The sequence below is a fragment of the Haliotis rufescens genome, unplaced genomic scaffold (genome assembly GCF_023055435.1).
Source record: "Haliotis rufescens isolate VD_foot unplaced genomic scaffold, xgHalRufe1.0.p SCAF_21, whole genome shotgun sequence".
In the NCBI taxonomy this organism is placed as follows: Eukaryota; Metazoa; Mollusca; class Gastropoda; order Lepetellida; family Haliotidae; genus Haliotis; species Haliotis rufescens.
Genome location: NW_025963902.1, coordinates 7,005,482 through 7,031,560, shown reverse-complemented (window position 1 = coordinate 7,031,560; position 26,079 = coordinate 7,005,482). Strand labels below are relative to the sequence as shown.

Below are 26,079 nucleotides of genomic sequence, written 5' to 3'. Positions count from 1 at the left end.
AAATGTGCCTCTGTTCATCCAGGAGTGTATGAGTACCGGGTAGGATGAGATTGCAATGTGGTTGATAACCTTCCAGCGCCTCGTAGGCAGCTTGGGTTGTATATTCCCCAAGGAGCTGAGAATGATTGTTGACTACACCCTGATCAATTGACCGGGACATGCCCCTGTGTCGTGTGGAAATATGCGCAATACAAATGACCTTGATTATTATCATTATTTACAGATTAAAATAAAAAATGCGTTTGGGAGGGTTTGGGTAATCCTGGCACAGTCAGGCTGGTTAGGCTCATCATCAGCTCAGGGCCATTGCTCCCTCTACATGCAGCCCAGACAGAGGGGGGGGTGGTGGGGGTGGGGGTGGGGGTGGGGTGGGGGGGGTGGGGGGGGGGGGGGGTGGGTGGGTGTATAGTCTTCTATAACAGTGTGTATGTTAACAGCGAAAGTGTTCATGGAAGTAATCCTTCACTTAGTCTTTTATCGTAATGGCAACTATGTTGGTGGTACATGAGCTGTTTATTAATCATACCTTCTTTTATATTGTCACATGATATCTGTACTTTTTATATATATTTAATTTATGTATTTAAACTGTATATGTATCTATGTAATCATTGGGAGCGGTATCAATATAAGCATTGTTGCTTGTTTACTAATCCCCATTTCATTCTAGATGTGATGAAATATAAATATGTTCAAACCAAGTTAAATATGCAACACCCAGAGGTCAGACCAGGGCGCGTTGCAAGCCACGAATCGCTTAGAGTGAGTGAGTGAGTATGGTTTTACGCCGCTTTTAGCAATATTCCAGCAATATCACGGCGGGGGACACCAGAAATGGGCTTCACGCATTGTACCCATGTCGGGAATCGAACCCGGGTCTTCGGCGTGACGAGCGAACGCTTTAACCACTAGGCTACCCGACCGCCCCGCATCGCTAAGAGAAAGCAAATCAATCGCTCACTTCCAAAATGGAGGCGCAACTACCGCTTGGTTGCCTTGACGTGAGGTGAGGTGAGGTGAGGTGAGGTGAGGTGAGGTGAGGTGAAATTGGGTTTAACGTCGCGTCCAAGATTACTGCGCTTATATAGCGACGTGCATGCACGTGTATGTGTGTGTGTGGCTGCTTGTACTAATCCGGACTGATGCCGATTTATAGTGCTAGCTCACTGAGATACCATGCCGCAGTTTAACATGAATACCCAACTCAGACACAGTATATTGACCCCCAGCCGACCAGTCCTTGTTTTAGCCCTTTAATGCCGAGCGCCAGACAGGGTAACAACAAGTACCATCGTTTAACGTCTTTTGGTATGACGCGGCCGATGATCGAACCCCGGACCTTCCGCTCTCCGGGCGGATGCTCACTACTAGACCACGGAGGCGGTCTGCCTTAACGTAATGAAGAATAGAAAAGGCTCGATGACGAGCTGATGAAATTTATGACTACTTTGGAGATGCGGAGAAGACTGAGGATGATTGGGTGTTAGCTGCCTTTGTTCATTTCCTCGTTGATCCAGTCAAGAATTTCTTGTTCGGCTGTCAAAGTCAGCCGCCATTTTGGTTTGAAAATGAAGCGACCTCAGCCAGCGATTGTTTCGCTTGCAAGCGGCTGAAAGTTAGCGCACTCTTGTGAGGCGAATTGCTGTACATCGCTTGCAAGCGATTGGCGACACAACACGGATATTTTATAATGCTTCATCATGTTCACGTTGTTTCACAAGATTTAAGTGCAAATCTAGTAGAGAGTTATCTCCCATTATATAACCTTCATAAAGATCTAAATCATGGCCTTCACCTTTCAGAGACATCTAATAAGATACAACTTGCTAAAATACATTCAACGATCAGGTTGATCAAGTAAATATCTGATGAGATAAGTGCTTTAGAAGCGGACAATGACTGCTTAATAACAAATAAGAAAGCAAAATATAGTTAAACTGCAATACATGAATAACCTTGTTTTAATAACCATGATAACAATAAATACATCAGTAAACAAACTGTAATAAATTATGACAAATATTTTGGTACATAGCTAGAAAGAACCAATAGACAAAGTCAATTATATCCCCTGCCCTGTTTAAGTATGTGCATAAAATCAAACATAATGTATGCAGAAGGGATCATCCTAAAGCTTGTATGTGTGTTTGTTGTTTATGCCACACTCAGTAATATTTTGGCAAAAGGATATCAGCCTGTAAATAATCAAAACAGGACCAGAAAGTTCAGTGATTGATATTGAGTATCAATCGGCCATCAACCAAGTCACGGAGCCAGACATTCATTAAGATGCCTCTTATGTTTGTTTGTTGTTTTCACCTGCACTCAGAAATATTCAAGCTATATCATGTATATGTCAGCAAACTGTAAATAATAAGTCTGGACCAGACAATCAACTGATTGATATTATGAGTATCTATCTATGAAATTGGGATACGATGACATGCATCAACTAAGTCATCAAAATCAAAATTTGACCAGCAACCCACGCTTGTAAGAGGCGACTATCGGGATCGGGTGGTCAGGCTCACTGACTTGGTTGATGCATGTCATTGTACCCTAATTGTGGGGATTAATGCTCATGATGTCAATCACTGGATTGTCTGGTCCAGACTCAACTATTTACAGACCGCCGTCATATAGCTGGAATATTGCTGAGTGCGGTGTTAAACAACAAACAAACAAACAAGCTGCTCAGCTGTTGTTTTATGGAGCAGCCACATCATAAAGGAAGGTAAATAATCAGACCAACTAGTAATTGACATAATGAGCAACGTCCCATAAAAGTGGGATAAGAGTGAGTGAGTTGGGTTAACACCACTTGAACAGTATTCCAGTTATATCACGGTGTGTCAGCTTAATGTGGGAAGAAAGCCCGAAGTGATGCAGGTTTCAGACGTTTACCACTTTGGTGAAACTCACAAGCACGGGTATGGTGCTGACAAACCTGGCAACTTAATAAGGATGAACCAGGATTCAACTCACAATCATATGTTTCTGGCGTGTAAACTGTGGCGCCTTAGACGAGTAGGCCATAGGTCAAGATGAGAAGCGTCCAAAACACCAAGCCTGACCACCCCATCCAACTTGTTCATCTCTTACAACAAACTAAACAAGAGCTGGGGCAGTGTCCGAAATAACTGCCTGGGCACCTGCCCGTGGCTGGTAACTTTTCTGCCCGGCTGCATGAAGTTTCCTCTACCTGCCCAACTGTCTGGCAAATGCTTTTAAGCCTACTTATGTATTCAGTTTTATCATAACTCATTGCAGATTCTCAAGTAATTGTTAACATTATTTCAACTGTATCAAGATGTGATTTATGATCTCTGAATGTGGGCAGGTAACTTTGAAGATGGGCAGGCAACACTTATGGGTCCCCTGCCCCACTGTCTTGTTGGGTCTTACTATTATTTTAAAAACTGAGCTGGGACCTAGTGTTACCTGGCCTGGGCAAATACAGGTTGATATTCACAGGCACATATCAGGGATTTTTCAGGCATTCCAACCTTATTTGGCAGACAATTTTGGAGATATTTTTTAATTTTGGAGATGTTGGAATCTAAAAAAATAAAATAATATTTTCTAAAATTCAGATTGATTTTAGTACTGTATTTTAACACACTCAATACAATGATGTAAAACGAAGCATAAAAGCCTCTCTCTTTAAAGTGTTCCTGTTATCAGTGAAATACAAGTCACCTCGAACATGTCTTCTCACTAGTTGTAACCATAACATAAACATGAAATTGTGAAACGTTTAATTCCAGTTTGGAATTATTTACTGATATTTGCTGCAGACTTGGGGATGAGTATCGGTATCAGATCCAGTCTCAACATATCCCTACATATGCTTGCTTCCCAAAAAGTTAGCGAAGATCATATCCCTGATGTTTATCTAACAGCCTTGACATTGGTGGTCATGTCACCTCATATTTGACAAAGTGTTCTGAAACTGATTCCGGAAAAATGTCAGCAACATTATCAGCACATGTAACATTTTTCAAAGTGTCAGTGTGGTCTGGTGGCTCTTTCTTGATACTGACATCACACTGAGATGACGACAGATCAGTGTCTACTTCATCACTATCACATTTTACTCGTTCATTACAATTATCCAAATCACCAGCGGAAATATGTCCCTTGGGTGGGTCAAAATCAGAGTGTGGTTCCTGCTTGATGACAACACTCTGGGATATTGACACACCACTATCACTTGTAACACTACCATGTTTTTCACAATTATCCAGACAACCTACAGGAACATGTTCCTCGGGTGTGTCAAAACTAGAATTTGGTTCCTGCTTGATTGTAACACTCTGGGATATTGACATACCACTATCACTTGTAACACTACCATGTTTCACATGTTCTTGATGACTTGCCACATTGTGTGTGGAGACGTGTTCATCCAACATGTGAAGCCCAGCTTGTGGCTCTGGCTTGACGACTATGCTCTGGGGAAACGACTTATCACCATCAGTTCCTCCAGAACTCTCAATTCCAAACATTGGTACATCAGTATCAGACGACTCAGAATCTGAAAATTCCTGTTTCACAATGCTATATTCATCACCCGACTCTGTAACAATTCTCTCAAACCCGTTCTTTAAACAAACCTCCTCCCTCATGTTGTATTCTTGTGAACTGTTCATATTTTCAAAAGAATGGTCACCTGGTTCGTTTTTAATGAGAGGAAGACCTTGCTGATCGCTCTGGTCATCCGTGCTCAAGACTTTCACCACATCTGAGCATCCTCCATGAACAAGTCTCGCCACCAAAGCTCCCCTCACAGCTGTCTCTGCACCCTGTGTCCCAGGATCAACAATCGCACCACTTGGTACTGTTGACATGTGGAAGGAAACTGGAACCCCTGTCTGAACAATCACATTGCTCACTGCTGTTGATGGCAGAGAGACACCATTCTCACCACTTCCGGACTCTGAGCTTCCCGAGTCAAAAGTGGCCTGGAAAGGTCGAGGTAAGATTTTCGGCAGTTCCCTTATCATTGAGGTGATCGGTTGTAATGGTTGATGGGAAACCTGACGAGTGTCGGGCTTTCCAGTATGCAACACCGAACTAACACCTGGCTTTGATGGCTGTGTGGGTGAATGAGTAACCGGCCTAGTTTTTTGTTTTCCAAGAAGTGACACCAAACCAACACCAGGCCTTGTTGGTTGTAATGGTAGATGAGAAACCTGTTGAGTCTTTGCTTTTCCGGTGCGTGGAACACAACCAGAGTCAGGTCCCTGCACTGCCTGTACTATAACGGGTGCGTTGCCAAGTGCCACAGTTTGTGGTAATTTAGGCACGGGATTCTGGATGACCAATACTGGCTGCTTTTTGGGAAGAATTCGTGAAAAATGTGCTGTTGATATTTCATCCTCATCTTTCTTTTTCTGAAGATAAAAAAACTGACATTACCATCACTGTTGGGTAAAAATATTCATGTATCAAGATAACCAAGCACAATGTTTGAAATGAAGATATGAAACTGAAGATTGAAAATTTACTATTAACTAATAGTAGTGAGTGAGTGAGTTGGGTTTAACGCCGCTTTAAATAGTTTTCCAGTCATATCACGGCGTGTCAGCTTAATGTGGGAAGAAAGCCCCAAGTGATGCAGGTCTCAGACGTTTACCACTTCGGTGAACCCATGAGCACGGGTATGGTGCTGACAAACCTAGAAACAGAATCAAGGTGAACCGGGATTAAAAACCCACAATCATAGGTTTCTGGCGTGCCCAGGGGACGCAACTCTGCACAGCAAATCACAGCGCCTTAGACAACTGGGCCACCTGTGCCCCCTATCTAATGGTAATCAGGGTAATTACTACCATTGGTGCACTATTAATTGGTCTAATATATAAGCCACTTTTGAAAAGGCATTTAAGAGGTTATGACAGTAAAGAGGTTCCATGGGCTTTGTTAGTCAGTTAGACAAGTGACCCGTGAAGATCCGGGGTAGATAAGGTCTTTGCCATCTTCGTCATCGTATCCCAATTGCATGGATCAATGATCATGATGTCAATCACTGAATTGTCTGGTCCAGAACGCCAAACTCAGCAAAATTCCAGCTACATGATAGCAGTTTGTAAATAATCGACTCTGGACCAGACAATCAAGTGATTAAAAATAATTATTATGAGAATCGATCCACACCACTGGTATACAATCACATAGATCAACCAAGTCAGCGAGTCTGACCACCCGATCAAGTTAGTCGCCTCGTACGAGTGAGTGAGTGAGTGAGTTTGTTGCTTAACGCCGCACTCAGCAATATTCCAGCTACCGTATTCGACGTAAGACGCGCCCACGGCGATATTTGCTAATATATTGGCAAGTGAACAATCCCAATTACCATCCCTTCCGATTGATCAAAGTACACAAGACTTATTTATTCGTGTATAATACACACTCGTGTGTTATATGAACCCTTAATTATGGGCAATTAAATTCTGGAAAAATATATCTGTCGTATATAAACAGTTCAGGCCGTCAGCATAAACCACGAAATTTATCTTTCAACTCTGTTTTTTCCACCAAAATAATATTCTAATAAGAGCCCCCTATTCCTAATTTTGAGAGAGCCCTGGGGCTTATTACGTCGAATACGGTATATAATGGCGGTCCGTAAATAATCAAGTCTGGTCCAGACAATCCAGTGGGGCTAAAACAAGGTGTCATTATACTGGTACGCTCGGTGTCATTATACTGAGTCTGAGTGGGGTATTCATGTTAAACTGCGGCATGGTATCTCAGTACTAGTACAAGCAGCTACACAAACACACACACGTACATGCACTATATAAGTGCAATAATCTTGGACCCGACGTTAAACCCAGTTTCACCTCACCTCAGATTCCTAGATTTGTAACCTTTTATGAAATAAAACAAAGACAAAAATCCTCTCTCCCTACCCAGTGATTTTAAAAAAAATGTCATCCGAATATTTTCGTTTGCATCAAAACATGAAAAATAATGTTACTAAAATAAAGTTTAGTAGACAGTATATTTAACAGTACATGACAAATTTCACAAATCATTGTTAAAATGAAAAATGTCACCATTATTTTTCCTACACTGAAATAATATTATATCGAAGGTCACGCTAACTGAAATTCTGAATACTCAAGGCGCTAGGGTTATCCCCCACGCAGATACAGTAGACTACTATGGATTATCTGTCATGCCTTAGGGGGAGGTGACTCCAGTTTCGGCGTCATTCCAAGAATATTAGAAGTAAAGTTTGCATCCACGTGATCCATCCCAGTTGACAGCATCTTCAGTTCACACATCAGATGAACCCTTTTTTGTTTGAGCTTGTCCAACAAGGTTGACAGGTCCCTGTCTATTTTCACTAGGCGATTTAATTTGCTAACACAGGGATAACATAAATGCCCTGTTGCGGGAATTCCAATCTCAGTAATATACTTTCTATATGGTTCGGAAGGTTCGGAGACCAATGACCGATACATTTTATCTTTGACATGTTCTTTACAGACGGTGCAAACTCTAATCTTTTGCGGTTTCCTTGTTTGAGAAGGTAACTTCTCCGCCATTTTGATTCAATTCAATCGGAACGCCCTTCGCATTGCATTCACTGGTACACAACGGCATGGCTTCAGTCGGAGTTGCCCGACAAATTCGGAATTGGAATTTCCGTAGTTACCTCCCTTACACCAAACCTCGAACTGTGTGTAATTGGATCTCATCACGCGTTTCTTTAGACGACAGGACTGGCTTATGCTAATACGATTTTATTTTATTTTATTCGGAAAAGTACCTTTTTGTGACTTTTTACAAACAGCTATCTAGCAATCCTTTTTTTGTAAATTCAGACGTGAAAGACTGCATATTCAAGTTCAACATATACTTGTGGTTTTATATTGGCGGTCAAGGATGCACTAAATTTATGTCAATCTCAATTGACATTTTATAAAATTGGGGAAATTGATAAATTAACAAAATATGTAATGTCACTAAATATTAATAGGTTTTAAAACGTGAACATGTTGACCTATGCTCATTAATTTTGGTGCTAGTCAGCAACATGTCCCAAAACCTTCGAAAAATGGTGAAACCAGTGTTTAAAATACCCTGGATTTTCATTGCAAATCCAAAAAGCCTGATTTGAAAGGCAATGTTGTACTAGTGGTTCCATGTATCTGAGGAGACAATGCCAATTCATATTTTTGTTAATACCTAGCTAATCCATACGTCTATTGTGAACAAATACTTAAATAAACTGAAAAGTAACTAGAAAAAAAATCTAATATTCTGAAAACTGAAAAAAATGCCATGAAATCCATTTATGAAACTGATGGTACTTGAAAACCGTTAAAATAAAATGTCAAGCAATTTTTAGAAAAAAACAAACCTTGAAATTGCAATAATAAGTGAAATAAGAATGTAAAAATAGAAAACAACATCATTGCACTTGCAGACTGATGTGCATTCAGTGCGTGTGTCAAGAGGTACCGAATGGTTTATCAGTTAATGATGTCATGCTGACAAATGAAACCTTCATTTGAACTGAAGTCCAACGTATTGCCATTGGTAACGCAACAAATATAAAATACAAATAATCATAATTAACAAAGGGCACCAGTTCAGCATATGCCTGATGTGTATACCAAGTTTCATGAAGAAATAGGTGAGGTTAAATGGGGTTTAACATCGCGTTCAAGATTATGTCACTTATACAATGACATGCGTGAGTGTGACCGCTTGTCCTTGACCGGACACATGCAGGTTTCATAGAACTAGCACACTGAAGTACCATACCACAGCATAACAAGGATACCCCACTCAGACACAGCATACTGACTCCATCCAACCAGTCCTTGTTTTATCCCCTTAATCCCTAGTACCAGGAGGTTAACAACAAGTACCATCATTTAACATCTTTTGGTATGACAGGGCCCGGGGATTGAACCACTGACTTTCCTCTCTGCATGCATACACTCTATCCGCTGTACCCCGGGGGTCCAATGTGTTTTGAAATGAGTCTCCATGTGAAAGAATTAGTTCACTTGTTGTATGATAAATAAATCATCTTTTTATCTAATAATAGGCATTTGTTGGAATTTTGTTAGTTTCTGGGTTTACAACCGACACTATTTGTGTAAGTCTTAAGCAAGAAACCCAACTGTTTAATCTACTATTTTTACATCCATGTCAAGTTATGGATGTCTGATTTCTTTATCAAACATTTTCAAACAAACTGAGAATATGTATCATGTGCATTCTGACGGTTACTTTAATCCTCTGATTGAGAGGATGTTAAAATTTAATAGAAAAAAACAGGCTATAGATCATCAGCAACCAAATTAAAGTGAGCTGGGTTTAACGCCACTTTTAACAGTATTCCAGTTATATCACGGCGTGTCAGCTTAATGAAGAAAGCCCAAAGTGATGCAGGTCTCAGACGTTTACCACTTCGCTGAAACCCACGAGCACGGGTACTGTGCTGACAAACCTAGAAACATAATCGGGGCGAACCGGGACTCGAACCCACAATCATAGGTTTCTCGCGTGCCCAAGGGACGCAACTCTGCACAACCAATTGCAGCACCTTAGACGACTGGGCCACCCGTGCCCCCCAAAATTAAAGCCACCTTATTTGGGTTCAAGGGAACTTATAGTACCTCTGCTAACTTGGTGTATGCTGCACAATGCCACAATGCCAGGATTTACACAGTCCCTGATCGTCACGATATGGCTGAAATATTGCCGATGTGATGTAAAGCGTAAACTCACTCACTCAGTCACTTACACCATCCCTGAAGTTGCTGGTGATTGTTTGTATGATTATAAGACTATTAAAACAATAAATATGCTGCAAGTAAACAGTTGTCCGAACTCTAGGTAAGCTGCGTATTTGTGTAAAATATGCAATGAATTTTAAGTTGTATGCGTACAAAAACACATGACAACTTTCAAAACCCCATCAGTATAAGGACACTCTACATAATTACCCAATGTAGCCTTTTAAACTTGTGAACCTCCATTTCTTTACACATCTTTACTTACTGGACAAATGCAGGCATTACACATACATGAACTTTACTTGAGTATGCATAAACAACATGCTACGCCTGGCTTACTGTTGATTCGACATGTATATCACTGTTGTAAGGTTTGCGACATGTTACACACTTGAGGCTGCACATGAATAGATACAAATTAGAAGTCGCCTGAAGCAACATTTCGAGCAGACTTAATTTTTTAACCCAATAGACTGGATCCATGAATTAAAATATATTAAATACCCAATGAAACCTATGAATACCCAATGTGAACATTTCCGAGTCAAGGGAGTTAACTGACTGTAAAAGGTTTTTTTTCATCAGTTAACTCCCTTGCCTCGGGAAGATGAATGTGAATGGATACATGTGAGTAAATATTCAATGGGTGAGTGAGTGAGTATGTTTTTACGCCGCTGTTCCAGCAATATCACGGCGGGGAACACCAGAAATGGGCTTCATACATTGTACCCATGTCGGGAATCGAACCCGGATCTTCGGCGTGACGAGCGAACGCTTTAACCACTAGGCTACCCGACCACCTCCATATGTTCCATGGTTCTAAGAGGTGTGATGAATGATGTGGAACTTGATACTCTCATCTATGATCAGCATTGATCTTGGTCATCCAGCAAGAAATAAAATTTCACTTGGAACACGGGATGCACTTGGCATGTGAGAAGCACTTGGCTGACTTTTCAAAATCTATTCTTTAAGTTCTACATTTTTGTTATTAAGTTCACACCATTCCTCTTCTTTCTTGTGATGTGCTCCTCTGTTACATTAAGTTTCATGTGAAGTTGATTTACCTGGTCAACATCATCTTCTCCTTCATCCTGGTCCATCGAAATATTTTGCCTGCAATAAGGACGTGATTAAACATATTCTGAATAAATATCAAATGTTATAAACACACAGTGACACCTCAGAAATGACAAGTATTTTTATCTCCAATAAGTTAGAACAATATTTAGAACATATTTGTAGTTTTATGGGAAAGTTTATCTAATAAATACCAATATAATATTGACTTGTTTTCATTAAAAATAAATTAATAACTGATGGGTTCTACTCTTTTCTCCATAGAGAAAATCATTGTAATTACCTATCAATAAGGACATCTGCCAAGATTTTCCTGGACTGCAGGCGTGACCTTCTCATAGGTGGTTTCCGTTGTGGAGGTGGGTTGTGCCACGCAAATAAAGAAGGCACAACACCTAAACAGTAACAGTAAAAACATTTTTTAACATTGTAAAACAAATTCATTTGTACATGACATGGACAGGAAACATTAATTTCTCCCACAAAAATATGTTTGATATTCAATAATTGAAATATATATTTTGTTCACAGACACAAATAACACTGGCAATTAAATACCATGCTTACTAGTAGCTATTGGTAGAACACAATCACACATGATAATCATCATCATTATGATTACTATTTTAAATAACTACCTGGTCTCAAGAGAGTTTTACAGATTGTTTTCCTTTTCTCCTCCCGTCTGAAATGTTTGCCACAAACGACAGTGGATTTTGATATCTGCAAGAGGAAAAAATGCACTTCAACCACGTTTCTTAGTGCAAGACAATGTAGCCACTGGATCTACATACACTTGGACGTTTGGACAGTAAAAACACTTCCGCATTGACTTACATATTATATAATCGTAGCTGGGTCAGGGGGGTATTCATGTACCTTGAATAACGGACCCTCTTCTCTTCGGATGGCTAAAATCAATTTCCCCCGCCGCTCTTCTGCCTTTGGGAAAGCGTGGAAGCTGATATTTGCTTCGTAGCGCGAATCGCTTGAACATTGAGGGACACAACAGTGAAAGTGACTTGAAGGTCCCGCCATTTTAATTCGCATTTCCGGGTCCATAACTGGCTCCACTGTTTATAGACAGGAGCCCAGTCAAGGTGAGCGAGAGAGAGAGAGGTGAGGTGAGGTGAAATGGGGTTTGACGTCGCGTCCAAGATTATTGCACTTATATAGCGACGTGCATGTACGTGTGTGTGTTTGTGTGGCTGTTTGTACTAGTCCGGACTGATGCCGATTTATAGTGCTAGCCCGCTGAGATACCATGCCGCAGTTTAACATGAATACCCCACTCAGACACAGTATACTGACTCCGAGCCGACCAGTCCTTGTTTTAGCCCCTTAATGCCGAGCGTCAGACAGGGTAACAACAAGTACCATCTTTTAATGTCTTTTGGTATGACGCGGTCGGGGATCGAACCGAGAGAGAGAGAGAGAGAGAGAGAGAGAGAGAGAGAGAGATTACCTGCCCCCAAGCAAATTTAGATATTTTCTATTTGGAGGAATTTGAACAATCATAAGCCCCCAATAGTTGTGATAAACTTTGCATATATATGTTCTAGACAATTCATACTAATGTCTCACCATAACTTTTAAAATAACCTGGGTAAAGGTTATTTTATTGCAAGTGTTCACTGATTCGGGTTAAAGGGTCGCAGATCTGGGTGTGGGATGGAGTACAGAGGAGATAACTTTGTCGACGAGATTAGGTGGATAATAAGGATAACACATAAGGATCTATACCGAAACGTCGCTTTTTACAGTATTAAAGAAGTTGTTATCCATAAAATTGTCTACCTTGTCATCCGTCAATTTCTAAGTAATGCCTGTCAATTGGGGTCATTGCTATAGGAGTTGACCTCCTTGACTAGAATGAGTGAGTATGGTTTTACGCCGCTTTTAGCAATACTCCAACAATATCACAGCAGGAGACACAAGAAATGAGCTTCACACATTGTACCGATGTGGAGAATCGAACCTGAGTCTTCGGCGTGAGGGGCGAACGCTTTAATCACACAGCCTGTCCTATCCATCAAGTCCATTGATACAGAACTTCCAGAGTTGAGCGCCAAGCCTTTTACCCCAACAACGCCATCTTCCGAATGCAAGGGTGTTTGTTTGTTGTTAAACGCCGCACTCAGCAATATTCCAGCTATATGACGGAGTCTGTAAATAATCGAGTCTGGAACAAACAATCCAGTGGTTGACATCGTGAGCATCAATCCACGTAATTGGGATACGATGACACCCGATCCCGTTAGTCGCCTCTTACGGCAAGCACAGTCGCCTTTTATGGCAAGCATGGGTTGCTGAAGACTTATTCTACCCCGGATCTTCACGGGTCGCAAGGGTGTTAACTGGACCTGACTTATATAGTCAGTTAACTCCTTTGCATCGCGAAGTTGCCATAGAGCAGGGGTAGAGTACCATGACAACAGGAATCTGAAGCTCAGATTAAAATAATGAAAATAAATTTGTATCGGAATGAAACACCTCTCTGATTCCTGTTGATAAATGCCACGAGTGAGGGCTTGAACGCCACTTTTAACAGTATTCCAGGTATATCATGGATTGTCGGCTCACCGTGAACCCGTAATTCCTCGTGGTTTGTAATCCATTCTTAGTCTGTCGCACAGTCAATGAACCATGGTATTTTCCGTTCCGCCCTGCCCTCACTGTAATGCTATAGATCTATATGAAGGAAGTCTAGATTTCCCACTGATTCTAAATCTCCCATGTTACTGGGTCTTCTTTTTAAATTTAAATGTATTTTGCCTGTTTCTTTCAAAAGTATACATATGTTAAGGATATAAAACCCTCCTTCTAGGTTCTGGCTGAACATGTAAAACCGCGATGGAGAGCCAAGCCCGAGGGACCACCAGCTCGAAAATTTTACATTTTCAACCAAAACCGAGGAGACGTGTTTTATCCATGTTATGAACCGTCTAAATCAAGAAATACCAGAAAAGATAAGAAAACATGGATATACCTTATAGTGAAACAATACAGTGAGTCGCGGTATAAAAGGAATTCGATCTAAGCTTGCGAGAGAAGAAACACGCGGAGTGTTCATTCACATAAAAAGCTCTTCTTCGCCAACCTTTCTTGACCTAAGAGGCGATGATCAGTTCGACTCTGTTTTCACAAATAAATATTATCTACTTTTGAGATGACCCCGCTAATGTTGTTTATGTGTTACCTCCCTTGAAACAAGTATTTTGTCGATAGATGGCGAAGGGGAGACAATCCTTATGGGTATATATGTCTGCTAAAATTATTATCCTGCTTATTTGGTTCATTTGCTGATTCCATTTTATGAACAATTATTCTTTCAATATTGCATTTGATAGAGCAACAAATATATTAGCGAATATGTACGATGACAGTACTCGAGTGTCAAAGGTAGAAATGTTTTTTATCGTTTTTGACACGATCAAGTTCAGCCCCTTGTTTTGTCAGAGTCACTCTCTGCATGCAGAGAACATAGTGTCTAATACTTGGCCAGTCTACTGGTAACTGTCTAACTATGCAGGTCTTATTTCTTTGACGATAGGTAAGAAGTAACGGGCCATGCAGTTTTAATAGCAATCTTTCGATCAAACGATAGCGGATGTTAATGTTCATATCGTGGTCTAATGAAGGGAGGTAATTACTAATATGGCTTAGCTGGTGTCTAACACCCACAACACGGTGCAGATTAGAATATTCATGAGTTTGTATTTTCTTTGAGTGTGGCATTTTATCTCACATAAACAGAAATAGAATAATCACATTTATTTATAAATATTGGCTACATATAATACAATTCAAATATAAATCTAGATCCAGTTAATTTCTTTCAACGAATACATTGATTAATGAAATTAAATCAAGCAGATCCCTTGTATAGACTGCTGATATTCAACATTGAACAAGTTAATTTCAATATAATGTACACACAATTTTCTTTTTAGGACTTCAATATATTTTTTCTTAATTGAGATTTTCCTTCACTAGAATATTCAAAATTATGTCATTTCTTTAAGTGTCAAGGAAAGGCATTCCCCTAATGGTTATTGACAATTCATCAGAATATACCTTTGTCAAATTGTGTCTTCTTATTATTGTACTGTCTCATTATAGTATTCTTGTGAAAGATGTAGTGAGAAAATATTCAAATTATATCAAGTTATATGGCACAATTCAATAGAGAATTATACTGTCATTACCATAGCGTCCGAAGAACACTGCAAGAGAAATGTGCAAGGGAGATAACTTGTGATTGTCAGGTGGTGGTTTTTATTTCGGTGTGGCAGACCAGTACAAGATTTGGAAACAAGTTGAACTGCTTAACTCAATCAATGGATGATAATAGATTGTAATACAGTTTATATTTCACCAACATCGGGCTAGTTGGGCACAAATCAAACTGCTTGTATATATTTAACATATTGTAATGGGTGTGCCTAGCGTGAGGCGGTCCGATCTTAAGTGAATGTATGTTACAGAGCTCCAGATAACGTTTTGAACAATTGAGTTTTTACTCTAGGGTTTCTATTTTAATTGGTTTATTACATTTTTCATTGGGTAACCAATATTTTTTAACTCATCTATTTGTCACTCTATTGGGTATTTCCCCAAAAGAGTGCACACTTTAAGATTAAAAAAATTGAAATAATGTTTTAGATGTACATAACTATGATAACTGTTCTAAATATATAGGCTTGACTCGGAAAGTAAATTAGCTCGTAATTCTCTTTCGGAAATTAACTCCGTTGTACGCATGCTGAAAAAGCTTCATTGGATATTTACACGTGCTGTTTTATACATTTGAGTTTTTCATTTAATGCATGCGTTTCTGTATGCAAGATGTTTGAAAGTAATTGGGTTTTGAATACTTTTGGGGGTGTTTTACGCAAATACACAGCCTATCTGTAGCTCTGATGTTAGATAATTTTCTCTAGATTTTCACAGCATGGCAGATAACTCTAAACACATATAGAATATAGAATTCAGCAATTCATGTTCATATGGTTACAACTAGTGTTATAAATTTGTAGAGGTGACTTGACTTTCAATAACGAGGCAGAGGCTTCAATGCATAGGTTTACACTATGGCATTGAATACAATGTAAAAATACCTCTGGATTTGAGAAAATAAAAACTTTAAAATTACTCCCAATGTAGCAGGGCGTGGAGTCATCCCACAGATGACATCCTTACCTTGTCAGCTTGCTGACCGGGTTAACCTCTTTGGTCATATGGACAAGACATCCGAGTTCTGATCAGAAGGTCCGTGGTTCCCGATTCCCATCACGGGACGGAATAAAAAAATTACAATTTGCCTGACAAGCTCACTTAGTTTGGATTCCTAGATAAATTCCTGTTACTTTTATTTAACAACAGATTTAACTACTAGCCCCAAAACAGAGTCTAGTAAAGTTCTGTTCCGGCTTGTAAAGTCAACTAATAATATTCCCTATAATAACACTAAATTCTACAGAAAATGATTCTCAGAGCCAAGTTCAGATTAGTAGTCTCAAAAGTTTTGGGCACAGACTGGATTTAGTCATCTGCTATGGATTCCTGTTCCAGATACGGCATGGTGGACAGTGTCGACTTCAAGCTGGAGATTAAACAGGAAGTGCAACATGTGCATGACAACATGGCAAGCACACAAACACAAACAACAGATGGAACAGGCCGCAGCAGCTCATCAAATGATTCAATGAAAGACGCAGGAAATATTGGCCAGACGAAGATTGGTACAGCCAGAAGCCCTCTCCAAGATCGTCAAGCACAGGTTAAGGATACACCCTCCACCAGACAAATATTCATAGTGAACAGAACAAATCAGATCACGGTCAGTTTCCAACAATCATCTGTGATGGGGAGCAGTCTTCCAGAGGAGAAAACCATCTCAAGAAGTCCGACAGATTGTGCCAGATTGCCACACAATTCATTGATGGCTGAGAAGGAAATTACGATAAAATCTGAATATTTAAACAATGCAAAATCTGAACCCATTACAGCTGAACAAGCCAGTTTGTGTGACAAAAGTGACAGACTGAGTTCAGGTGACGTTTTAGTTAGTTCTGATTTGGCATTTCAATCGGAGACAACAATGAAATGTTTTCCAGACAATCTCCATGACGTGAACACTAATCAAGGTGAGAATGCTAGTTTTGTAGTTGTACTACCTTCAATGGAAGTAACTCCCTTCACAGAGCTGATTAACAAAGGGAAACCGTCACTTAGAGAAATAAAGTCTGGTCAGCTGTCTTTCCAGCTTCAGGAAAAGAAGCTGTCCTCTACCAATGTTGTCGTAATCACACCAGAAACAATAGACCCAGAAATAAACGTGAGCACAGCCAGGCAGATGTTTTCACAAATAATCACTTCACAGACTGACCAATCAGATGAGCCGTTATTAAAGAAAATCAAACAAAAGTCATCTGACGATTCAAAGGTTATCATTATTGAGAGCTTGAAACCAACACATGGTATATTAAGATGTGTCTTCTGTGGGAGCAAATTTGCTCAGATTGTTCGACTCCGACATCATATGAAAACCCATTGTGAACGAAAACCATTTCTCTGTGGAATGTGTGATCATGACTACTACTTCCTTAAAGATCTTGACGACCACTTCAGCCAGAGCCACTGGAAACGAGTGCAGTATTCATGTAGCGTTTGCAAGGAATATTTCCGATCAGAGCAAAAACTTGCTACCCATTTGACAAACCATCACCCAACCGAGCTGCTTGCTTGTGGGATCTGTGGTCTCAAGCATGACAGTGATGACAATCTTTTGGATCATTTACAAATCCATGCAAACAAGGCGTCGGTGAGGTGCGGTGTCTGCTTGAAGGTGTACACAGAATGCACCGAACTGGAATCTCATCTGAAACTGCACTTTGAACAAGGACAGTACGTGTGCACCAAATGTAACAAAACTTTTAAGACTGCAGTAGAGATTTCAAAACATGCAGAGCTTCATTTTGGGGTAAATCCCTTTCCTTGTGAGCAGTGTGAGTGCCGATTCCGAACTAAGGTGGACCTACAAGGACACATGGCCAGGACGCACAGGGAATCCTGTCTGCACATATGTGAGACGTGTGACCGTGTATTTTATAGGTTGCAGCAGCTGAAAAACCACATGATGGTTCACAACAAGTATGAATGTCATTTTTGTGGAAATGTCTATCACAGAGATGAACATTTAAAAACACATATGAAAACGCATGTGGTAATGGTGCAGTACCTGTGAGGGAGATGCAGCAGAACTTGGACAAGAAAAACTTGGGCCCATCTTAGGCCAGACGTTTTTGTTGTTTTTTGTTGTTTTTTGTTTATAGATTTATGGCCCGATGGGGAAATGACAATCATGATAATAATTCCAATTTCAAAAAAAAAAATTTTCCTATCCTAATTTGTTAAATTTTGAAGTTATTAATATACATTTAAACAGGTTTTAACATAGTATTTTATATAATTTATTTATATATCAATATAAATATATTATTAAAAATACTATGTTAAAAACCTGTTAAACCTGTAAATGATATATTTTCTTTTAACATTTTACTTATTTCTGGTTAGAACAACAACAAAATAATGCTTTTAATTTTTAAAATAATTTTTCACATTTCAATTTTTGGGAGTCAGCAGATTCGTTTTTTAAGTTTTTAAAAAGTCTGTCCTAATACAAGACAGGTTAATGGACTTGTGTGGTGTGTGCATTTGATCATTTGAATACCAGAATAACAGGTTCTCTTTTCACAGCAAAACACAGGACTCAGATATTCCAATGTCAAGTTGTTTCAATGATAGCCCTACTACTACAGACAATATATTTTGCATCTTATATTTAGTGTATGGAGTGCCTACTGACCAACTTCTAGACCAATGTGCGAGTAATATTTATAATCATCCCCTAGTGAGACCGACTATTTACACAACAGTTCATATTTCTTGTGTATTTTGCAGATTATGTACAAAAACAGCATTCTATAACACTGGAACTAAGTTTGTGTGCTATCCCTCCATCTCTGACTATTATTTTAACTCATTAATGGTTTTAATAAGCACCCTTTTTTCTAAGCAGCCATGGTACTTATACAGCTCATATACCAGTAGTACAGTAAATACTGTATTCTACATAATAAGCGCACAGGGCGATCTCAAAATTAGAAATAGGGGGCTATTATTAGAATATTATTTTGGTGAAAAAAACAGAGTTGAAAGACCGTTATTTTCGTGGTTATGCTGACAGCCTGAAATGTTTATGTACAACAAATATATTTTTCCAGAATTTTATTGCCCATTGCATATAACACAGGAGCATGATTATACACAAATTAATTTAAGTCTAGTTTACATTGATCAATCGGAAGGGGTGCTAATTGGGATTGTTCACTTGCCAATATATTAGCAAATATCGCTGTGGACGCTTATTAGAGCAGGGCACTTATTACGTCGAATACAGTAATTTGTTTTCACTGGGACTGTTAATCATATTCTAGGTTCCCATTTCTGTAAGGCAGATTTTATTTCTGCTTAAGTTAGAAAAGAAATTTAGTTTTGAATCCAGTAGTACCTTAACTAGCTACAAAGAGGCCACAAACAAACAGGATTCCAAACACAAGTCTAAGATAAGTCAAGTATTTTTGTTTTATTACCACTTTTCTCCCAAAATAGGAATGTACCGGACACTTCTGAAAATATTTTTTAAGAGCATGATGGATTTAACTCGTCATGAGTAAAGTTATTGTCAAAAAACAAAATTTATTTTGCTTAAATATCTTGTCTATGATGCCACATTGATAGGTGTTTTTGCAAGGAATTAAGATGCTTTAAGACTCAAAAAGCAAGACATTTCTATTAGAAAGCGGACATATTGCAGTGTGAAAAGGAGTTTTGAAGTACTAGTACTATCTCAATCATCGGTGGGTACAGGACGTTTCAAGTTGTTGTTGTTTTAATTGACTTAATCTTGTTAATTAAAGTTTACAAAATATTTATGTTTTGAAATTATCCCTAGTCATTCGCTTTCGTGATTGATTATGTCGTAAGAGGCGACTAATGGAATTGGGTGGTCAGGCTCGCTGACATGGTTGATGCATGTCATCAATCCCAATTGCGTAGATCGATGCTCATGATATTAATCACTGGATTGTCTGGTCTGGACTCGATTATTTACAGACCGCCGTATAGCTAGAATATTGCTGAGTGTGGTGTTAAACAACAAACCAACCGACCAATCTTATGGCAAGACTTAATAATTTTTGTGTTAACAGAGATTTCGGTCACCTGTTTGTCTGGCATCCATGGGAAGAGGCATCATAGTCATCTGTAAACATCTCAGATAGTTGAAATATTGCTGTGTGCTGTGTTAAACAACAAACAACAAACAACACTGTTGTTAGGTGCTACAGGTAACACACGTAAACTTTATACTACATTGTGATGGGATCAGCAGGAATGTTATTGTTGTTGGTTAGTGGTTTAACGCCGCACTCAGCAATATTCCAGCTATATGACGGAGGTCTGTAAATAATCGAGTCTGGACCAGACAATCCAGTGATTGACATCATGAGCATCGATCCTCGCAATTGGGATCGATGACATGCATCAACCAAGTCAGCGAGCCTGACCAGCCGATCCCGTTAGTCGCCTTTTACGACAAGCATAGTTGTCTTTTACGGCAAGCACGGGTTGCTGAAGACCTATTCTACCCCGGAATCTTCACGGGTCAGGAATGTTATTGTATATATACATGCATGCATGCAGCGAATGGGGTTAGATGACTTTTCAGTGCCAAACTATGTGATGTGTGAAATTTGTTACTGTTTATGTGTTAGCATTCTTATTGTTTCTGTTCAAGAAACCTGTTTGGTTTTAATCATGTTGTTTTCACTCGTTAGTGATCACTAAAAACTATGGTTTCTAGAGTAAAATAATTTTACCATATTTCCTCTGTTAGATGCGTCTGTGTGTCTATTGATTTCATGCAAGGCTCTAACCCAGCATCTGTTTGAGGCCCGGCGTCTATTCTGTTGAATGCTGGCACAGTGGCAACTCAAGTCCCACCTTCCGTAGCATGTCAGTGTTGGGTGATAGCAATCTGTACATGTGTTTTTAAATTTCAAGCATTTATGGCTCTGCAGGTTTGTTACTGATGCTGCAATCATCGAGACTTGCTAAATATTATAGACTTGCATGGGCTGTATTGGATATGTTTGTTTCAGGATATGTTTGTTTCAGGGTCTGAATGACAGACTAGACCCAGCGTCAATTAGAGTCTGGCATGTATTGGAGGTCCAGCCTCTGATAGAGGAAACGCAGCATATTTGTTCATATGAAAGTGCAGCCATAGTATTTCTTTGCATTCAAATCATAGTTGTGGGGTTTTTTTTCCCCATAAGGATCTCGGGAGAAGACATGTTTGTTCTCGAAACTTTTGTTACACTGACAATGGTTCTCAAAATATTTCACAACAGTCTAACAAAGCAGAACCAGCACTTGTGCTTTTCATCGATTCAGCCATTATGTAAACTGTAAGTAATATGAGGTGAAATGGGGTTTATCATCCAAAACTGGCCGCTACAGGAGGTATCCATGGGTGAGATCAAGCAATATCTACATTGTAGGTATCGCTGCAATGAAATTGCATCACAATGCTTTGCAGACCATTGTGACGTCATTGGTTACCATGACATCACAATCAAATGACATCACTAATGACTGCTGCTGAAGCTTTTATCAGTACTTTTTACACTTAAGACGCTGCTTATTACTGTAAAGGTAAAGGTTCGAGTGAGTATGGTTTTACGCTGCTTTTAGCAATATTCCAGCAATATCATGGCAGGGGACGCCAGAAAGGGATTTCACACATTGTACCCATGTCGGGAATCGAAATTGGGTCTTCGGCGTGACGAGCGAACGCTTTAACCACTAGGCTACCCGACCACCCCAGCGGTACAAACCAACATGTTTAGTCCACTAGTTTTTATGATGATGACATCTTTCAAAAAACTTAAAAATGGCCAATTACCTCTAGTCCTTATGATACCTTAACTATTGGGCAGTTTGGCAAGGACTACAGGACTAGTGCCAATTTCTAACGCTGCCCCCCATAAAGGTTTGAAGAATAATGTTGGTTGATAAATAAAATCTCACCCTCATGTCTTTTTATATGAAATATATCAACACTCGTTGATATATTTGATATCCAATGACACTTGGGTGAGATTTTCTATATATTTCACCTACCGTACTCGATGTAATAAGCGCCGATGGCGATATTTGCTAATATATTGGCTAGTGAACAATCCCAATTAGCACCCCTTCCGATTGATCAATGTACATACGACTTCTTTGTTCGTGTATTATACGCACTCGTGTGTTATATGTCTCTTAATTACGGCCAATTAAATCCTGGAAAAATATATCTGTCGTATTTAAACATTTCAGGCTGTCAGCATTAACCACGAAATATACGGTCTTTCAACTTTCAACTGTTTGTTTTTTTCACCAAAATAATATTCTAATAAGAGCCCTCTATTTCTAATTTTGAGAGTGCCCTTGGCGCTTATTTCATCGAATACGGTATAAATAGCGATGTTCATGCACACGTGTGTGTCTGGACTATTGCCGGTTATAATTGTGCTTTCCCACTAAGATACCATGCCGCAGTTTGACAAGGAGTATACTGACTCCAAGCCGACCCGTCCATAGTTTTTCTCCAGTTTTCTCGCCTGGCGCACCGCAACATCAAGTACAATCGTTAAACATATTTTGGTTTGACATGGCCGGAAGTCAAACCAACGACCTTTCGCTGTCGAGGCATACGCTCCTTCCACTTGACCACGGTGGCGAGACAGTCATGCCATGTTTCAAAGTACCGTATTTTCTCTATTATGAGCCCCCCCCCATGTTAAACATATTGAGTGAGTTTGGTGTATACCTCTGTGACCAGTATTGCAGTTATATCACAGTGTGTCAGTTTGTTGTGGGAGGAAAGCTTCATATCTGAGGAAAATGGTAGTTTCGTTTAAAAGTGGCGAGGATGGACCTATATTGGTCATTTTATTTTCATGTTTCAAGTTTTTATTATCGTTTTTATTGTAATTAAAATATCATGTGTTTCTTGACATTTGAAATGTTACTTGTTCAATAAAAGTGTTCATTGATATTCTTAAATCTTGTATGTGTTATTCCGATGCTTACGTGGAATTTGAAAGTATTACTATAAGTAATTTTTGGAGATACAAATTGCATTATTTTCACAAACAAATCCAAAGTTCTGTTGGGATGTTTACAATTGTAAGGGACACCTCTGGAGCAAAAAAGAAATATCCTGTTATTACTGATGACAGGTCAGTCTTGGTATGTGAGGGCACAGATTCTGATACCCCCACATATAGCAGGCAGTGTCCAAGTTTGGTTATTTCAGTCATATCAGTGTGACCTTGAGTTGGCAGAAAACCCGAAGCAGGGATTGACACAGGCACTGGTCTGTTAATCTGAGATGAGTGAAAATCTCGAGTGACTGGTTGTTTTCCCCTCAAATCCAGTAACTTTACTTAAACCACTAGTCCAAACTGAGCTGCAGACCAGTGGACAAGACCCATGGTGTCTACTGGGGCTGTGCACTGGCAAAAAACTTCACTGCAATAACTGGGATATATTGGGAACCTATGTGTTCGACAGTACATACAGATTCTATTTTCTACATATTAAAGTAACACATCACTCCACCACCCCATTAGTTTAGGAATGGCACCAGGAGGATCTTTTCGTGGAGGTGAGGTGAGGTGAAATGGGGTTTTGTAACATGAATACCCCATTTAGACAAAGTATACCGAGCCGACAAGTCCTTGTTTTAGCCCCTTCATGCTGCGCCAGGCAGGGTTAAAAGTAAAATCTTTTAATGTCTTTTGGTATGACGCGGCCAGGATACACCCCTGACCTTCCCCTCTCTGGGAGGCAGTCAAGGATTCATGGATGAGGATGGAGTGTTATGGTTAACACACAGAAGCTGTCCTTTTAGAGGACCCTTGAAGATCCAGGGTAGAATAGGACTTCATCAACCCTTGCTTGCGGTAAGAGGCGACTTACGGGATTGGGTGGTAAGACTCGCTGATTTGGTTGATGCATGTCATCGTATTCCAATTGTGTGGATCGATGCTCATGATGTCAAACACTGGATTGTCTGGTCCAGATTCGATTATTTACAGGCCACCGTCATATAGCTGGAATAGCTATATTCTGCTGGAGTGCGGCAAACAAACCAAACTTATTTAACCTGGAATCCCATGGGGTTACCAATATGAAGGGAAACTTGATGAAAAATACTGTCTTACCTCCTAATGACAACCAACAACTTTATGAATGTTCACGATTAGGTTTATTCTGACAAGAAATATAGATACTGGTGGTCAAAAGCTCAACAACCTTATAACATAATCACCAAATAGAAAGTCAATGAGTGAGTTGGGTGTTAACGTCACTTTGAACAGTATTTCAGTTATATCACTGTGTGTCACTTGAAGTGGGAGAAAGCCTGAAGTGATGCAGGTCGGAGACATTTACTACTTAGCTGAGCACAGGTATGCTGCTGAAAACCTTGAAAGATAAGGCAAACCTTGATTCGGACGAAGATCCTAGGTTTCTGGCATGCCCAAGGGGCGCAACTCTGCACAGTGAATTGCAGTGCCTCAGATTTGACCTCCCATACCAAGGAAATTATATGTAACATACAAAGATCATATATATATCTATCCCAATTAACGTTTCTGCAACACTGAAAAGTATCCTTAGATCACAGTGAGTGAGTGAGTTGTGTTTAATGCCGCTTTTAACAGTATTCCAGTTATATCGCGGCGTGTCAGCTTTATGTGGGAGGAAAGCCCGAAGTGGTACAGGTCTCAGACGTTTACCAATTCGGTGAAACCCACGAGCACAGGTAGGGTGCTGACAAACCTAGAAACATAATCGGGGTGAACTGGGAATCAAACCCACAACCATTGGTTTCTGGGGTGCCCAAGGGACGCAAATCTTAGATCACAGTGATCATTCACAAAGTTATGATGACCTCCTGATAGTTTGGGGTGAGGTGAGGTGAGGTGAAACTGGGTTTAAGGTCGCGTCCAAGATTATTGCACTTATATAGCGACATGCATGCATGTGTGTGTGTGTGTGTGTGTGTGTGTGTGTGTGTGTGTGGCTGCTTGTACTAGTCCGGACTAATGCCGATTTATAGTGCTAGCTCACTCATACAATGCCGCAGTTTCAAATGAATACCCCACTCAGACACAGTATACTGACTCTGAGCCGACCAGTCATTGTTTTAGCCCCTTAAAGCCGAGTGCCAGACAGGGTAACAACAAGTACCATCTTTTAATGTCTTTTGGTATGACATGGCCGGGGATCGAACCCTGAACCTTCCACTCTCCGGGTGGATGCTCTACAACAAGACCACGGATATATGTCAACCCTTCTGTGGAATCGGATTTTCAGGCAGTGTTGTGGATATCTGGAGAAAATGAGTTTAATGCATCCATCAAGCTTCAACTTGCCATTTTGTATCATATACTACTTTTTCATCAACATTGCCACAATGAGCACTGCTTTTTACAATTTTTGTTTCATTTTTAATATAGATAATCCAAGGTTCATGTGAGCTTATGCCATGGTGCTCATTTTGACCTGATCTTGATGTCATATTTATCTATGTTACGTCACTTATATTGATTTTACACTGATTTCAAAATGATCTTATTTTGATATCATATTCATTTATAGATCTTAGAATTCAAATTGATCTTTTACTGATATTATAAGGGTAACACTATTTTTTCAGGGCATTATCATTTGCAGAAGCCTGAGGTCTTCCATTAACTGCCCGACGCTGGAGGGCAGTTGAAAAGACCGAGGGCTTCTGCAAATGATAATGCCCTGAAAAATAGCATTACCGTTATTATAGCTAAAATGGAGGTAATTTGTTATCAAATAAAAAGAAACAACAATATCGGTTTTGAAACATTTATTGCAATCAACATGAATGTCACTGACCCACTTTTACAAATATGGAAACGTCTCAGAAGAAACCAGATGACGTCACTATTGAACGTGACGTCACCTATCCCTATCCTATGACGTCACCTAACAACGGGCGTGATAATGGCCCGTCATCAAACAATATGAGGGCATTATCAAGTTACAGTGGCCCGCTCATTTCTGATAACAT

General features: G+C 39.7%; 3 protein-coding genes across 4 annotated transcripts; 1 reads left to right on the top strand and 2 right to left on the bottom strand.

Moving 5' to 3' along the window:
• Nucleotides 1–2,572: 2,572 nt before the first annotated feature.
• LOC124133316 lies at nt 2,573–8,269 on the bottom strand. Its single transcript, XM_046497674.2, has 2 exons — nt 7,191–8,269; nt 2,573–5,396 (listed from the first exon to the last, which is right to left on the bottom strand). The coding sequence occupies exons 1-2, from the start codon at nt 7,557–7,559 to the stop codon at nt 3,918–3,920; spliced, it is 1,848 nt and encodes a 615-aa protein (XP_046353630.2). The 5' UTR covers nt 7,560–8,269; the 3' UTR covers nt 2,573–3,917.
• Nucleotides 8,270–10,559: 2,290 nt separating this feature from the next.
• On the bottom strand, nt 10,560–11,885 carry LOC125382912 (THAP domain-containing protein 6-like). The gene is made up of 4 exons (XM_048401185.1): nt 11,727–11,885; nt 11,486–11,570; nt 11,131–11,242; nt 10,560–10,800 (listed from the first exon to the last, which is right to left on the bottom strand). The coding sequence occupies exons 1-4, from the start codon at nt 11,883–11,885 to the stop codon at nt 10,731–10,733; spliced, it is 426 nt and encodes a 141-aa protein (XP_048257142.1). The 3' UTR covers nt 10,560–10,730.
• A 2,208-nt stretch (nt 11,886–14,093) lies between these two features.
• LOC124133317 (zinc finger protein 883-like) lies at nt 14,094–18,313 on the top strand. Of its 2 annotated transcripts, none has more exons than XM_046497676.2 (2): nt 14,094–14,249; nt 16,422–18,313. In XM_046497676.2, exons 1-2 carry the CDS (start codon nt 14,227–14,229, stop codon nt 18,094–18,096), a joined length of 1,698 nt encoding a protein of 565 aa, XP_046353632.2. In that variant the 5' UTR covers nt 14,094–14,226; the 3' UTR covers nt 18,097–18,313. The 2 variants fall into 2 exon arrangements, with proteins under 2 accessions (XP_046353632.2, XP_046353633.2); XM_046497677.2 differs by having other exon boundaries at nt 14,094–14,400.
• The last annotated feature ends 7,766 nt before the right edge of the window (nt 18,314–26,079 follow it).

Bases quoted from the DNA above. Each gene is read 5' to 3' on its own strand.
- LOC124133316 (XM_046497674.2), bottom strand. From the start codon at position 7,559: ATGGCGGAGAAGTTACCTTCTCAAACAAGGAAACCGCAAAAGATTAGA. The intron at 5,397-7,190 runs GCATGACAGATA...TTTTATCTTCAG, and splicing joins TGGAGTCACCTCCCCCTAAG to AAAAAGAAAGATGAGGATGA.
- LOC125382912 (XM_048401185.1), bottom strand. From the start codon at position 11,885: ATGGCGGGACCTTCAAGTCACTTTCACTGTTGTGTCCCTCAATGTTCA. The intron at 11,243-11,485 runs GTAGTTATTTAA...GTTACTGTTTAG, and splicing joins TAAAACTCTCTTGAGACCAG to GTGTTGTGCCTTCTTTATTT. The intron at 10,801-11,130 runs GTAATTACAATG...TTAATGTAACAG, and splicing joins GCAGATGTCCTTATTGATAG to AGGAGCACATCACAAGAAAG.
- LOC124133317 (XM_046497676.2), top strand. From the start codon at position 14,227: ATGACAGTACTCGAGTGTCAAAG. The intron at 14,250-16,421 runs GTAGAAATGTTT...TTCCTGTTCCAG, and splicing joins ACAGTACTCGAGTGTCAAAG to ATACGGCATGGTGGACAGTG.